Source organism: Piliocolobus tephrosceles, chromosome 20, assembly GCF_002776525.5.
Source record: "Piliocolobus tephrosceles isolate RC106 chromosome 20, ASM277652v3, whole genome shotgun sequence".
Lineage (NCBI taxonomy): Eukaryota > Metazoa > Chordata > Mammalia > Primates > Cercopithecidae > Piliocolobus > Piliocolobus tephrosceles.
The window spans coordinates 35,019,328-35,032,881 of record NC_045453.1 but is presented as its reverse complement, the minus strand read 5'-3'; the positions used below and the strand labels follow the sequence as shown (position 1 = coordinate 35,032,881).

General features: G+C 52.2%; 1 protein-coding gene across 4 annotated transcripts in view; it reads right to left on the bottom strand.

The window, feature by feature from the left end:
- Positions 1 to 5,919: 5,919 nt before the first annotated feature.
- OSBPL2 (oxysterol binding protein like 2) overlaps positions 5,920 to 13,554 on the bottom strand; it is a 57,805-nt gene continuing 50,170 nt past the window's right edge. For 2 of the 4 annotated variants that reach the window (XM_023183170.2, XM_023183171.2), the window contains exons 12-15: positions 12,801 to 12,924; positions 11,286 to 11,333; positions 10,366 to 10,456; positions 5,920 to 8,355 (exon numbers count right to left, since the gene is read on the bottom strand). In XM_023183170.2, coding sequence (XP_023038938.1) covers positions 8,253 to 8,355; positions 10,366 to 10,456; positions 11,286 to 11,333; positions 12,801 to 12,924 — 366 coding nt within the window. In that variant the 3' untranslated portion in view covers positions 5,920 to 8,252. The remainder of the gene's footprint in view (positions 8,356 to 10,365; positions 10,457 to 11,285; positions 11,334 to 12,800; positions 12,925 to 13,554) is intronic. The other 2 variants (XM_023183172.2, XM_023183173.2) reach the window with 1 other exon arrangement.

The following is a 13,554-nucleotide window of genomic DNA, read 5'->3' as shown; positions in this document are numbered from 1 at the left end:
GGGAGGGGTGAGTCCGGGAGGGGAGGGGTTCCCGAGGGGGCCCGGGAGGGAAGAGGGTCCCGGAGGGGAGGGATCTGGGAGGGGTGAGTCCGGGAGGGGAGGAGTCAGGGAAGGCCGGAGTCCCAGAGGGGAGGGGTCCTGGAAGGGAGGGGTCCGGGAGGGCAGGGGTCCCGGAGGGCGGGAGCTCATCCTCTGGGCGCCTGGATGGGAAAGGCCACAGGGTAAAAAGGCTGCAGTCGCCCTCCAGTGTTGTGTAACTTTGAGTCACTTTTGACACAAACTAAAGCGAAGACAACAGACAGTGCTTGTGGCGCCCCAGCCGGCTGCTGAAGAGGGACCCGTTCTTTGGGATTTGCCTACAGCGACGCCAGGCGGAGGCTCTTAGAGGGGTCGGGCACGGTGGCTCACGCTTGTAATTCCAGCACTTTGGGAGGCCGAGGTGGGCGGATCACTTGAGGCCAAGAGTTCAAGACCAGCCTGGGCAACATGGTGAAACCCCGACTCTACTAAGAATGCAAAAATTAGCAAAGTGTGCTGCACATGCCTGTAATTCCAGCTACTCAGGAGGCTGAAGCACGAGAATCGCCTGAACCCGGGAGGTGGAGGTTGCAGTGAGCCGAGATTGTGCCACTGCACTCCAGCCTGGGCAACAAAGGGAGACTCCTCAACAACAAAAATAATAATAATAACTAATAAAAATAGGTCAGGAGCTTCGTGAGAACCCCGAGGTGCAGTGGCCTCGGCACCCCAGTTAAGCAGGACTAGATGTCTGCAGCTGAGACCGTGCCAGGGTCCTCGGGTTCTCCTTTGCCCACCGCTCACTTCCTTCTTTCCTTCAGATACTCTGCTCACTTGGGGCGCTCCCCGGGGTCACCGTGTGCTTGGTGGCTCCCCCTCCGAGTGGATGCACAGCTCTCTGAGGTCTGTAGGTGTATGTTTTCATTCACCCTTGTTGGGAGATGCATTGGTGTTGATGCTGGCAGTCCTTTCATTCTGCAGGGAGCCTACTGCTCAGCCCTCCATTGTCTCGGTGGCAGAGCTTGTGCCAGTTATGTTTAGTTGCCAGCTTTTGACTGTCATAATGCTCCCATTCACGTTGTTTTGGAAAATGTAGCTATTTTTCATTTTAAAATGTGTGTTAACAGGTAGTGAGTTTGTTATTTATGTAGTTAAATAATTTTAAATGTCCTCTTAATTCCTAGTATGGTAAATGTCAATAAAGCTCACATAAACAAAAGCTCTTTGGGGTCCTGTATAATTTTGAAGAATTTAAGGGTTCCAGAGGCTAAAGGGCTTGAGAGGGGCTAACACAAAGCACTGGGGCCCGCTGGTGGTAGGTGCGTCACTGACACTGCAGCTCCGTCCTCGTGCCCTCGTGTAAAACAGGGAAAAGGTGGAAATGAGAAAACCCAACCCGGCTTTCCCGGCAAGAGGGTGGCAGGCAAGTGTCACTTGTTTACCTCACAGTGAAGCAGCAGCCCCAGGGTCCACAGGGGCCAAGTGTGCAGAGGCCAACGAAGTGGCCAAGAGGGCCCTGGATTTACCATTTCCTCCAGTTCCTGGTGGCCCTGTGGCCTGGGACGGCTCAGAACAAACAAACAAACAAAAAACCCCAGAACTCTACCTACACTTCAAGTGAAATTCCCACATTCCTATGAGCACGCTGCAGTGAGGAAACAAGCCGCAGCCAGACAGGCATTGCAGAGGCCACCGTGGGTGCCCGCCGCCAGCGCACGGGCTCTATGCGTGTGTGGGGTGTGGCACCTGGAGCACCCAGCAGCCCAGGACTCCAGCTGTGGCCACGGAGTGGGTGGGGGGGCGCACGCTGCTTTGTGTCAGGAATCTCGGACTTGAAGCACACACGAGGTTGGAAGGGCCGTGTGACAGGCGCAGCTGTCGCTATCTAATTGGTCGCTGATGACAGTTGGTAGGATGTCTGCAAAATGCCTGCAGCGTCTAGAGGAGCAGCCTCACCGGGACAGGCGCATTCAACTCAAGGATTTGGATTAAGAGATCCCCTAAAGGAGATTTCTATTCATCCTGTTTAGCAAAAAAAACAAAACAAGCCCTGGACTTGCACGATGGCTCACACCTGTAATCCCTGCACTCTGGGAGGCCCAGGTGACAGGGTCCCTCGAAGCCCAGGAGTTCAAGACCAGCTTAACCAAGACAGTGAGACCCCGTCTTTACAAAAAGACAAATGAAAAAAGAGCCAGGCGTGGCGGTGCACGCCTGTAGTCTCAGCTACTTGGGAGGCTGAGGTGAAGGTCAAGGCTGCAGTGAGCCGTGATGGCACCACTGCACTCCAGCCTGGGTGACAGAGCGAGACCCTGTCTCAAGAAAGCCCCAAACTGTGAAGAAAGCACACCCTGACGCTCTCCACGTGCTGCAGGCTCCTCAGGTGAAAGCCCGGGCCGCAGAAGGCAGAAGACACCTCCGCATGTTTCACCAAAGAGGTCACAGGCGGCAAAGGCACCGTGGCAAGCTGCTCAACACCATTATTCATGAGAGAAATGCCAATGAAATACACCTGCTGGGGCTAAAAGCAAACGACAGAAGGTGCCAGGCAAAGTTGGGAACACCAATGGCACGGCTACTTGGGAAAAGCGTTAGGCAGGGGTAGGGTTTTTTTTAAACTTTTTTTTTTTTTTTTTTTTTTTTTTTTGAGATGGAGTCTTGCTCTATCCCCTAGGCTGGAGTGCAGTGGCTTGATCTCAGCTCACTGCAGCCCCCGCCTCCCGGGTTCAAGCAGTTCTCCTACCTCAGCCTCCTGAGTAGCTGGGATTACAGGTGCGTGTCACCAGGCCCAGCTAATTTTTTTATTTTTATTAGAGATGGGGTTTCACCATGTTGCCCAAGCTGGTCTCGAACTCCTGAGCTTGAGCGATCCACCCACCTCGACCTCCCAAAGTGCTGGAATTATAAGTGTGAGCCACCACGCCTTGCGTTTTTTTTTTTTTTTAAACATTTTAAAAATAGACAAGTCACAACTGAGCGGAGGGCGAACAGTTCTGGTTCCCCTGGGTGTTCGGTGAGCAGTGCCAACACCAGGTCAGCACCCAGAGTCCACCATTTGCATCGAGGTCCACCATCGGTCAACCTGTGCTGCCATACCACCACCACTGACCAGGCAGTCTACAAAGAACAGAAACTTACTTTCTCACAGTTCTGCAGGTTAAGAAGTCAGCGTCAGTGGGGCGGCAGGCTTGGTTGTCTGGTGAGAGCTGCTCTCCTCATCTGACATGGCGCTGATGCTCTGTGGGGCAGACCAAGCAGTGTGGGATGAGCCCCTGGCTCCAGGTTCAGGCAGTGATGGTGGAGCCCCACAGCCACACACCTGGAGCATTCCGAGAGCATGGACGTCTCATGGACCGTGTGTCCCTCTGCCCCAGCCACAGTGACCACTGGGATGATCGTCTCTGCTCAGCTCACACTCCTGAAAAGCACGGAGGTGCTGGGGCAACTTACGGCAGAAGGCAGGCAGCTGAAACCTGTGGCACCGGGCACTTCGCTGCTTCTAGCAGTAGCCTCCCCCTGCTAGTGGAGGGGAGTCCAACAGAGCCTCCTGCTGCTTGGAGAACCCGGGCGCTCCACCCATTGCATGTGCCACCCAACAGGTCTCACGAGTGTCCCCCAGTCTCCTCTCCACAGGGCAGTTTTTGGAAATGAGCATTTGCTTGGCCAATCCTCAGGAACACACAGTCCAAACATCTGATAACTGGGCATGAGGACTCATCCATAGCAAATCTGTAGCCCTTTTCAAAATGGCCAGAGCGGTGAGATGGTGAAAAATTGCTCAATGTAAAACAAAGGTCACCTGCTGCCCGTCTTCAGAGAATCTTCATTCAAAACTTAGAGGCTAACATTTATTTTCACAGATGTGTACACAGCCCTCTGAAAAATCTGAGGATGATTGTGTTAATGCAGATTGGCACTGAGTTATTAAATATTATAAAATAAGCGCGTTCTGCTGGCATCTTTTCTCAGCTGCCGTGTCCATGCTGCCTGCTGGGATGAATGGCGCTGGAGGAGCAGCTGGGCGCAGGCACGGTGAGGGGTGAGGGCCTGGGAGGCGTGGGCAACAGGAGCGCCCGGCTGCATGCCATCGCCCTCTGCAGAGCCACCATCGCGCTTCTAAACATCTGGCCACAGCAGCCTGGCTCCCAAAGCTCACCAAGCGAAGGACCGACTAAAAGTGAACTTCGTACCCGGAATTGGCAAACGTGGCTTTCGCCTCCCAGAAATTTGACATCAGCCTGTAGAGGACGGTGAGGAACCATCTTTTGAGGGGTCCTGAGGGAGACCCAGCCCCGCGCTGCCTGGCGAGCAGCAGGAGCCACAGCCGAGTTCTCGGCCACGGCAGGGGCCCCGTCTTTTGTGCCCACTTTACACAAAGGCAAGTCCAGATGTGCCCATCAGAGAAAACTGGGACCATGTGACTTCCTTCGGATGATCGAACTCTCCTCTGGTCCGGCCGTGCCCCTCGCCCACGCCCTGTGAACTCTGCCGCCCAGCACACTGGGAAGCTCATCGAAACTCGTAACTGTCTTTGCTTTGTTTTCCTTCACAGAAATGACAAGGACCTTTAAAACTTGTAAATCCCCATTTCTGCTGGGGAGAAATTTTCCCCAAAGAGCAGGACACCTTGTGAGGCGGCCTCCAGGAAGTTCTCTTGTCCTGTTCTAACCTCCTGACCTTGTGTTTGGATGTGTCAGGCAACCCGTGGCAGGTCCTTGGTGTTTAAGGCCAGTGGCCCAGACGGACAGCTCCACGCTCAGACACGCGGACAGTGGGGAGCCTGGAGGCCACCAGGCTGGCATGTGGTGCTTCAAGTGCTGGGCCCTGCTGGGTCTGACATCTGCGTCCCCTGCAGCAGACTGCTTGTCGGGCAGAGTCGTAGCCCTGGCCCTCCAACCAGCACACATGTCCTGAGCTCTGGAGATGGTGTCTGGGAGCGGTGGTGGTGACCGGGAGCACCTGCAGGCACCGCTCTTCTGTGCCAGCTTTCCCACTTGCCAACAGAGGCTGGGAAACACACGGCGCACACAGGCGCCTCCCCATGATCGAGGCCTCTGGGACGCTGGCTCAATCTCCTCCCAGACAGCAGTCTCTGGAGGGTCTGGCCTCAGGGCAGCCTGCATCAGCAAAATGCTGGATGCCCATCAGGGCCCAGGACCAGAGCCAGCTGTCCCCACTTCCCACAACCCCAGGCTCGCCCGGTGAGAAGGCTACAGGTGCTGGTGACACCTGACCCTTCACCAGACTGGGACACTAGGGCAGGGCAGACGTCGCATGTGGCTGGCGACTCAGATCCACACCATCATCCCGGGTGAGCCTGTGAGCAGCGATGCAACATGTGCTTCACATACAGCTCTCCGGGAGGCACGCCTGTTCGCCATTCCGTCTCCAGCAGCTCACAATACATACACCCTGAACCAATGACCATGGAACTGAATTCTAATTTCAATTAGCAACAGAATCCAATCAAGGTATTAGGTTCTGTTGGGGAATAAACTTGCTAGGTTTTTCATTCTGTAAGGACATCCTACATGACAAGATTAATTTTAAAAGAACCAAGGGCCTAGCACAGTAGCTCACACCTGTAATCCTAGCACTTTCGGAGGCTGAGGCAGGAAGACTGCTTGAGCCCAGGAGTTCAAGGCCAGCTTGGGCAACACAGTGAGATCCTGTCTCTACAAAATTTTTTTTTTTTAAATAGCTGGGTTTGGTGGCATGCAACTATGGTCCTAGCTACTTGGGAGGCTGAGGCTGGAGGACTGCTTGAGCCCAGGAAGTCGAGGCTGCAGTGAGCTATGATTGCACCACTGCACTCAAGCCTGGGCAACTGACCCTATCTCTAAAAGTGAATCAAGCACCAAGACCCTTGGTCGAGGCCATACTCACACCCAAACACGTGGCCCACGAGAAGGCCATCACTTTCCACACATTAAGTGCTGGCCATCTTTATTAAATAGAGATGTTTAACATTCAATAGATATCAAAGGTGACAAAAGTTAGGTCACAGTTTACGTGTTAGCATTTGCAGAAACAATAACAACAAACAATAAAAAGTTAAAATAACCTTTGATACACAGCTGCCTTTGCAATCAGCCTTCCTACCGTTCTTCCTCCACCTCTGGTTTGGTGTCTGTGCTCAGGGACAGCAGAAGAGGGGCTGTCTATGCAGCCAACGAGCCCCTGAAATACCAGGAGCCTGGTCCTGGGAGAGGACTTGGAAACAAACCTGTTGGCAAATCATCTTAACCAGTAAGAACTGGAACGATCAGTAAGAAGTCGTTGAACTTCCCTAAATGCAGTCACTTTCAATGTGTCTGAGTCTCACCTTTGGATGTTCTCAGCTTTTAATCTTTCTTGGAGAATGAGCTGGTTCACAGCCGCAGTGTGGAAAAGCAGGTAACCCTCCACCAGAGGCACATGGGCTTCACCTTCCAGCCATTGGGGATTTCCAAGTCTCCTCTTTGAAAAATGCCACAGTCCTAAATCCTCAGACCCAGCTACAAGTCACCAAGTGGTTCTGTTCAGACACTTCTGAGTGGCTGGTACAGAGCTCGCAGGTCCCAAGGCTGACACAGGACTCGGCACCGAACACCATCGCTTCCAGCTTCCGAAGCTACAAAATCAAGCTTTCAAAATGCATGTTCACTTCTAGAAGTGCTTCCATCACAGGTGTGGTGTGGAAACCAAGACACGCAGGTGGCACCTGTCATTCAGAAGTGCCGGCCTTAGTAACCTGGACTCCATGAAGCTGTGCGTTGAGTGTGTGTGTGTGCATGCACACAACCGACAGTCTTTCATTCAAAGTGCTCCACTGTGATCTCTCGTGTTGACAATTCTACATAAAGAAAATCAGTCATGGCCAGGTGCAGTGGCTCACGCCTGTAATCCTAGCACTTCGGGAGGTTGAGGCAGGCAGATTACTCGAGGTCGGGAGTTTGAGACCAGCCTGACTAACATGGTGAAACCCCATGGCTACTAAAAATACAAAATTAGCCACGTGTGGTGGCGCATGCCGGTAATCCCAGCTACTCGGGAGGCTGAGGCAGGAGAATTGCTTGAACCCGGGAGGTGGAGGTTGCGGTGAGCTGAGATCGTGCCATTGCACTCCAGCCTGGGCAACAAGAGTGAAACTCCGTCTCAAAAAAAAAAAAAAAAAAAAAAAAGCAAGAAAGAAAAGAAAGAAAATCGGTCACTTGATAAAGGTGAATTGAATGCTGAGATGGACACATATGTATTTTTGGTTAAATAACTTTAATTACACCACTGTAAGTAGATTCTGCCTCTGACCCTCCCACAGCACACAACCGGATGTGATTCTTGTCACTTCTATTTTAAACATGCATACTGGGAAAAACAAAAACACGAGTGCTATGGGTACACGCGACATGTAAGAAGAAATGAACCCCTTGAAGACATGGACATGGTGTGCGGTGACAGCCAGGCCTCACTGACGACAGGGCACGCAAGTCGGAGCCGGGACGCCTCTGAGGCGGGAGCAGTCTTGGGATTTCTTGTCATGCTCTCGACGCTTCTGCCCACTCTGGGTTGGACGGTGATGCTTCATTTTGGACAGTATAAAACCGGTGATTAATGCATATCTCGCTCTTTAGCAAAATACTATTCAAGTAGTTTTAACTTAAATATTTTAAAAGTAATCTTTACATTATTGAAGATTGTTAAAAAATACAGAATCTGACAACTGTTCACTCAATCTGATGCTCTGAAACTCTTCACTTCTGTATTACCATAATTTAGAAGGCAATCCCTGGCCTTTATCAAGCTCTCTGCAGGATTATTTTCAAGATCCATCTTTCCCCCACTGGTTCGAGTTTAAAAGACTTTCAGAACCTTTTGCCACTACATGATAAGGAGAACATGAACCCCTTCCCATTACTTCCTTTAGCTACACATTCTATGACTGAGAGTGTGCTGGAAGCTAAACAAGCCCCAGCTGATTTCTGCCACATAAAAGGGCGCTGTGAAGAATTTCCCTGGTGAAACCTTAATGAAGACGATGATCCCAAGTGAAGCTTTATGAAGAGACGGCACAGCAGAGTGAAATGTTTGGCAATCAACAGTTAATTAGAATTACATCCTTGATCAGGGACGGTGCTGTCGCTGAGAACACAGTCGTTAGAAAAGTTGGTTTCTGCTGTGACAAGGCTCAGAGTGGCCACTCGAGGAAGTCCAGCCTCGTCAGCCTCCAGTCCCGGGCCCCAGGCCCCTCCAGGCCCTCAGTAGATATCTGGGCAGTCGGAGAAATTCCGCTCAAAGTAATCCCCTGCATACAACCAGTCGGGGGTCCCCGTGTAGGGGTTACTGCCTGGGTAGAACCACCTGCCGGACACAAGGGAGGGGTCAGAAGACGCTCAGCCCAAAAGGAAAACGCAGCCCTGCTCTGGGTGCAGGAGTGTGTTCCCCCAACTCAGCACCATCACAGCACCACGGGTTTTAAAACGCAGCCCAGGGTAACAGCCTCAATGGAGGATTACGGATCCTGTGGTCACGGGAACGCTGGAACTTAAAGATATGCAGCCACCCGTGTCCGTTTCACTTCCCAACAAAATCTGGAGGGTTTAACTCAACACAAAATCCTCACGCTGGGCGCTTATCAGAGAAGTTACTGGAGCCTAAATAATGCCTCTCCCTTTTCAAGGCAAAAGCAGTTACACTGTTCATATTTGCTTTCATTTGAAGCAAACCAAGTATTTGATTTTTTAATTGAGGAAGACATTATAGGCAAAGAGAAGGTAGCACAGGGCCCGGGTGTTGGGGCTGGCTCAGCCGCCATCCGCAGCACCCAGTTGGCACTCAGGGCCCAACGGGAGTCCTTGGGGCTGGTTCAGCTGCCATCCACAGCGCCCGACTGGCACTCAGGGCCCAAGGGGTGTCCTTAGTGGGGGGGGGGGGGGGGGGGGGGGCGGCACTCACAAAGGAGAAGACATTTTCTTCAAAGGCCAAAAGATCATTATTTTCACAGTATATTTTTTAACACTTTAAAAAAACAATGAAGAGGCTGGGCACAGCGGCTCACGCCTGTAATCCCAGCACTTTGGCAGGCCGAGGCGGGCAGATCATGAGGTCAGAAGATCGAGACGACAGTGAAACACCGTCTCTACTAAAAATACAAAAAATTAGCTGGGCGTGGTGGCTCATGCCTGTAATCCCAGCTATTTGGGAGGCTGAGGCAGGAGAAAGGCATGAACCCAGGAGGCAGAGCTTGCAGTGAGCCAAGACTGCGCCACTGCACTCCAACTTGGGTGACAGAGCGAGACTCTGTCTCAAAAACAAAAGTAAACAAAACAAAACAATGAGGAAAGGTTAACTATTTTAAAGCTGATTTTTCTGTGGATTAAGGGCAAATTCCAAATATCAGACCATTCAAAGCCTAGTATTAAATTAAATTGGAAGCCCAAACAGTGAGAATTGGTTTCAAAATGTCAGCCACAAGTAAATCACTGGATATCATTGTTATTGGCCCTTGAAAATGAATCCTACCAAGTAGGTGGCCTAATAGAATTAAGATGCCTCACAGATACCCAAAGATTGTTCTAACAAACTAAAACCTTTTACTTATAAATACATTTTAAAATTATATTATTACAGTACATTACTGATTGAATCCTTATTCAATGGTTCTTTTCTCTTATGACTATTATAGAATAAACTACAGCCAGCTTAGGACAGTTACAGAAACAGGAATCATGTCCCGGCAGCTGATGCTTCTGTGAGACCCACGCGGGCCCACGCCATCGTCCCAGCCTCCGTGTGCACAGATGCCACGGCACAGCACATGGGATTTAATTTTCACAAAACCTTTCCAGGTCACAGTGTGAAGATCAGCCTGAGTGGTGCTGACGGGAAGATGTGGTATTGGTGTGACAGGCGCGGCTTCCACACGGTGCCACCTCCCGACCCACAGGGGCTGTGGCTCTGGGGGACCTCACCCATACACTCACCAGCTTGTTTTCCTAAAGGGAGCAGCCACATTCAGGCAACATTTTCTCTTTAACTTTGCCACAGTTGAGAAGAAAGCTTTGGGCCAACACACCATGAGGCCCGGCGGTAGACCCAGGTCTGAGGTGACAGGCGCTCTGCACAGGCCACCCCCAGCCGGATGGTCTCGGCAAAGTGTGCACTAAGTTGGGATGGGCTCTCACCTGGGCAGTGGGAACTGTATGGGTCAGGGACAACCACTGGTGTCACTACCTTAATGGAGCCATGGAACAGCAACTGTCCAGCCACAGCGGTGTGGGGGTGAGAGAAAGTGCTCCCCACCATCCCCAGGTGCGTGTGCGGCCTCCTCGCTCCTCGCCGCCCCAGCCTGCGTGGCTACCGCCTACTCACCTCGTCTGCCACTCTGCCTCCTCCCTGGCCCGCTCCCTCCGCGCTTCTCTCTGTTTCTCCTCCAGCCGCTCCTTCTCCTGGCTGGCCAGATCTAGGACAGAAACAGTTTAGGTCAGACAAAGACCTCAGAACCGTACCCTGCCACCCGCCATGCACCTAAATCTCTAGATGGCATGTCTCACTGTGGCTGGAATGCCACAGACAACAGGTTTTGTGATTGGGAAACCAAACACAATCACAACTGCCGAGGCCAGCTGCCGGTGCGCCAACGGGGCCCTTCCCAAATGGAGCTGAGCAGAGTGTGGGGGCTGCGTGTGCTGCACGCTCTACGACAGCGCGACTCAAAGTCTGCCGGTGCAGGAGTCTGAAGGACAGGTAGGGCCCAAGCACCACCTGATGCCCTAGTGTGCGAGCAGGTGCTCAGGACGGGAAGCCAGCCCCACCGTGGGCTGTGCAAATCAGAGCCCATCTTTCAACCAAAGATGAGCTCCATTTAGCCTTAACCTTCCAGGGTAACTGCCATGTGGCTTCTGTGAAGGACTGGGCATATATTCTAAATACAAAGTATGAGAAGTTACATCCATTCCCAAGTCACACTCCTTGTGAGCTGGGTTTCTCTCCGAAAACATCACTAATTCAAGCCGGGTGTGGTGGCTCATGCCTGCATCCCAGCACTTACAAGGGCTGAGGTAGGCGGATAGCTCGAACCCAAGAGCTGGAGACCAGCCTGGGCAATATGGCAAAACCCCATCTCTATAAAAAATACAAAAATTAGGCCAAGTACAGTGTAATCCCAGCACCTTGGGAGGCTAAGGTGGGTAGATCACCTGAGGTCAGGAGTTTGAAACCAGGCTGGCCAACATGGTGAAACCCTGTCTCTACTAAAAATACAAAAATTAGCCAGGCGTAGTGGCAGGTACCTGTAAACCCAGCTACTCGGGAGGCTGAGGCAGGAGAATCTCTTGAACCTGTGAGGCGGAGGTTGCAGTGAGCCGAGATCACACCATTGCACTCCAGCCCGGGCAACAAGGGTGAAACTCCATCTCAAAGGAGAAAAAAAAAAAAAAAAACCCTGGCCAGGTGAAGTGGCTCACATCTATAATCCCAGCACTTTGGGAGGCCGAGGCGGGTGGATCGTGAGGTCAGGAGATCGAGACCATCCTGGCTAACACAGTGAAACGCCATCTCTATTAAAATATACAAAAAATTAGTCAGGCGTGGTGGTGGGTGCCTGTAGTCCCAGCTACTCGGGAGGCTGAGGCAGGAGAATAGCCCGAACCCAGAAGGCGGACCTTGCAGTGAGCCAAAATCGCGCCACTGCACTCCAGCCTGGGGGACAGAGCGAGACTCTGTCTAAAAAATAACCTGCAAAAATTAGCCAGGTGTGGTGGCATGCACTTGTAGCCCAGCTACTTGGGAGGCTGAGGCAGGAGGATCGCTTGAACCTGGGAGGTTGAGGCTGCAGTGAGCCGAGATCGCACCACCGTACTCCAGCCTTGGCGACAGAGTGAGATCCCAACTCTAAATAAAACAAATAAATGAAACATCACTAACTCAAAACCCAGGACACTTTAGATATGCCTCCTCAGCTAGGAGTTTCCCTGCGGATTCCATCGAGATGAGTGAGTGAGAGAGACAGTTGTTCATCAGGCATGTTACAGATGAATGCTGCATGCAGAGCCCACCGGGAGAGTGTGAGGCTGCAGGACACGCCCCACATGGGCCAGTTTCTGCACTGAGGGCTACACGGATCCTCACGGTGGAACACCTGCAGTTTTCAAAATGTAATCTTAACTTTTGTTTAATAATAAAAAATCAGGAACTTGCACTTTGTTTTTACTGTGTTTTTTGTTGTTGTTTATGAGACAGGGTCTTGCTCTGTCGCCCTGGCTGGAGCGTAGTGGCACAATCTCAGCTCACTGTCACCTCCACCTCCTGGGTTCAAGTGATTCTTGTGCCTCAGCCTCCCGAGAAGCTGGGATTACAGTTGGGCACCACCATGCCTGCCTAATTTTTTGTATTTTTAGTAGAGATGGGGTTTCGCCATGTTGGCCAGGCTGGTTTCAAACTCCTGACCTCAGGTGAGCCACCTGCCTTGGCCTCCCAAAGTGCTGGGTTTACAGGCGTGAGCCACCGCGCCTGGCCTAGGACTTGCACTTTGTATGTATTCTTTTTCATTTCATTTTCTAGTAATGTCATTTTAATTTACTTACAAAAGGTTTGGTCTGAGGCAGGCAAGAGATCTTTAAAGCTCATCACCGCAGATGGTCTGAGAAGCCTAGCTGGAAGGCCTGCAGCCTGCCTGTTTGTTTAGGGAGAGGGACCAGGTTCCCCTTACAGGGGAGCGCCTGGCTTCTGCCAGCGAGTGCTTTGTGCTCTCCCACCCTAGCCAGGGCGCCCCGGCCCAGCTCCCTCCTCTGACTGCAGGGACGCACCCATGTTGCCATTCTCCATGCCGCGGATGTCGGGGCGCAGGCGGCAGTCCGTGGGCGGCAGGGTCTTCTCCATGCCTGTCTCCAGCTCGTTGAGGCTCACAGTGAAACTGGTGAAATTATACATCTGTGGAGCAGGCACAGAGATGCCACCTCAGCAGGGCCTCTGAACCATGGACGATGCTCCAAGACCCCCAGTGGGCCCCTGAAACCCCACAGGTGCTACCTGACTGCCACCATGGGAACCTACTTCCACTCACGTCTTCCACCCGCAAATTCCATGCCTCTGCCATCTTCACTAAGCGTGTATCATGCACTGTGGCTGTCACGTTTGCATTTTGAGGTGTAACAGCAAAACACACACATTTCTTTTTCTGTCTTCACAATTTCATTGACAGATTTGTCACCAGCTTGCTGGAAACGCTTTGGCCACGCTACCTGTCTCCCACTATTAAACCCTCAGCTTGTACCTGCTCCTTCCCTGCCCTCAGCCACACCTGCCCACAGATTCCTCCTCTTTATCCCTGCAGCTGCCAAAGCCTCAGCCCTGGGAGCAAGTTCATCTGTCACATTAAAAACCGGAATGCTTAGGGTATGACAGTCCCCCCGTGCCTAGGACAACCAGAGCCTTGCTCTGCCTGACTTCTGGCTTGCAGCTGTCTGCTCAGTGTCTCGTGGACAGCACACCCGAGCAGGCCTGTGGCAGCACCCTGCACCCACAGCCTCCCGGCCTCTGCACCACAGCCTCCCGGCCTCT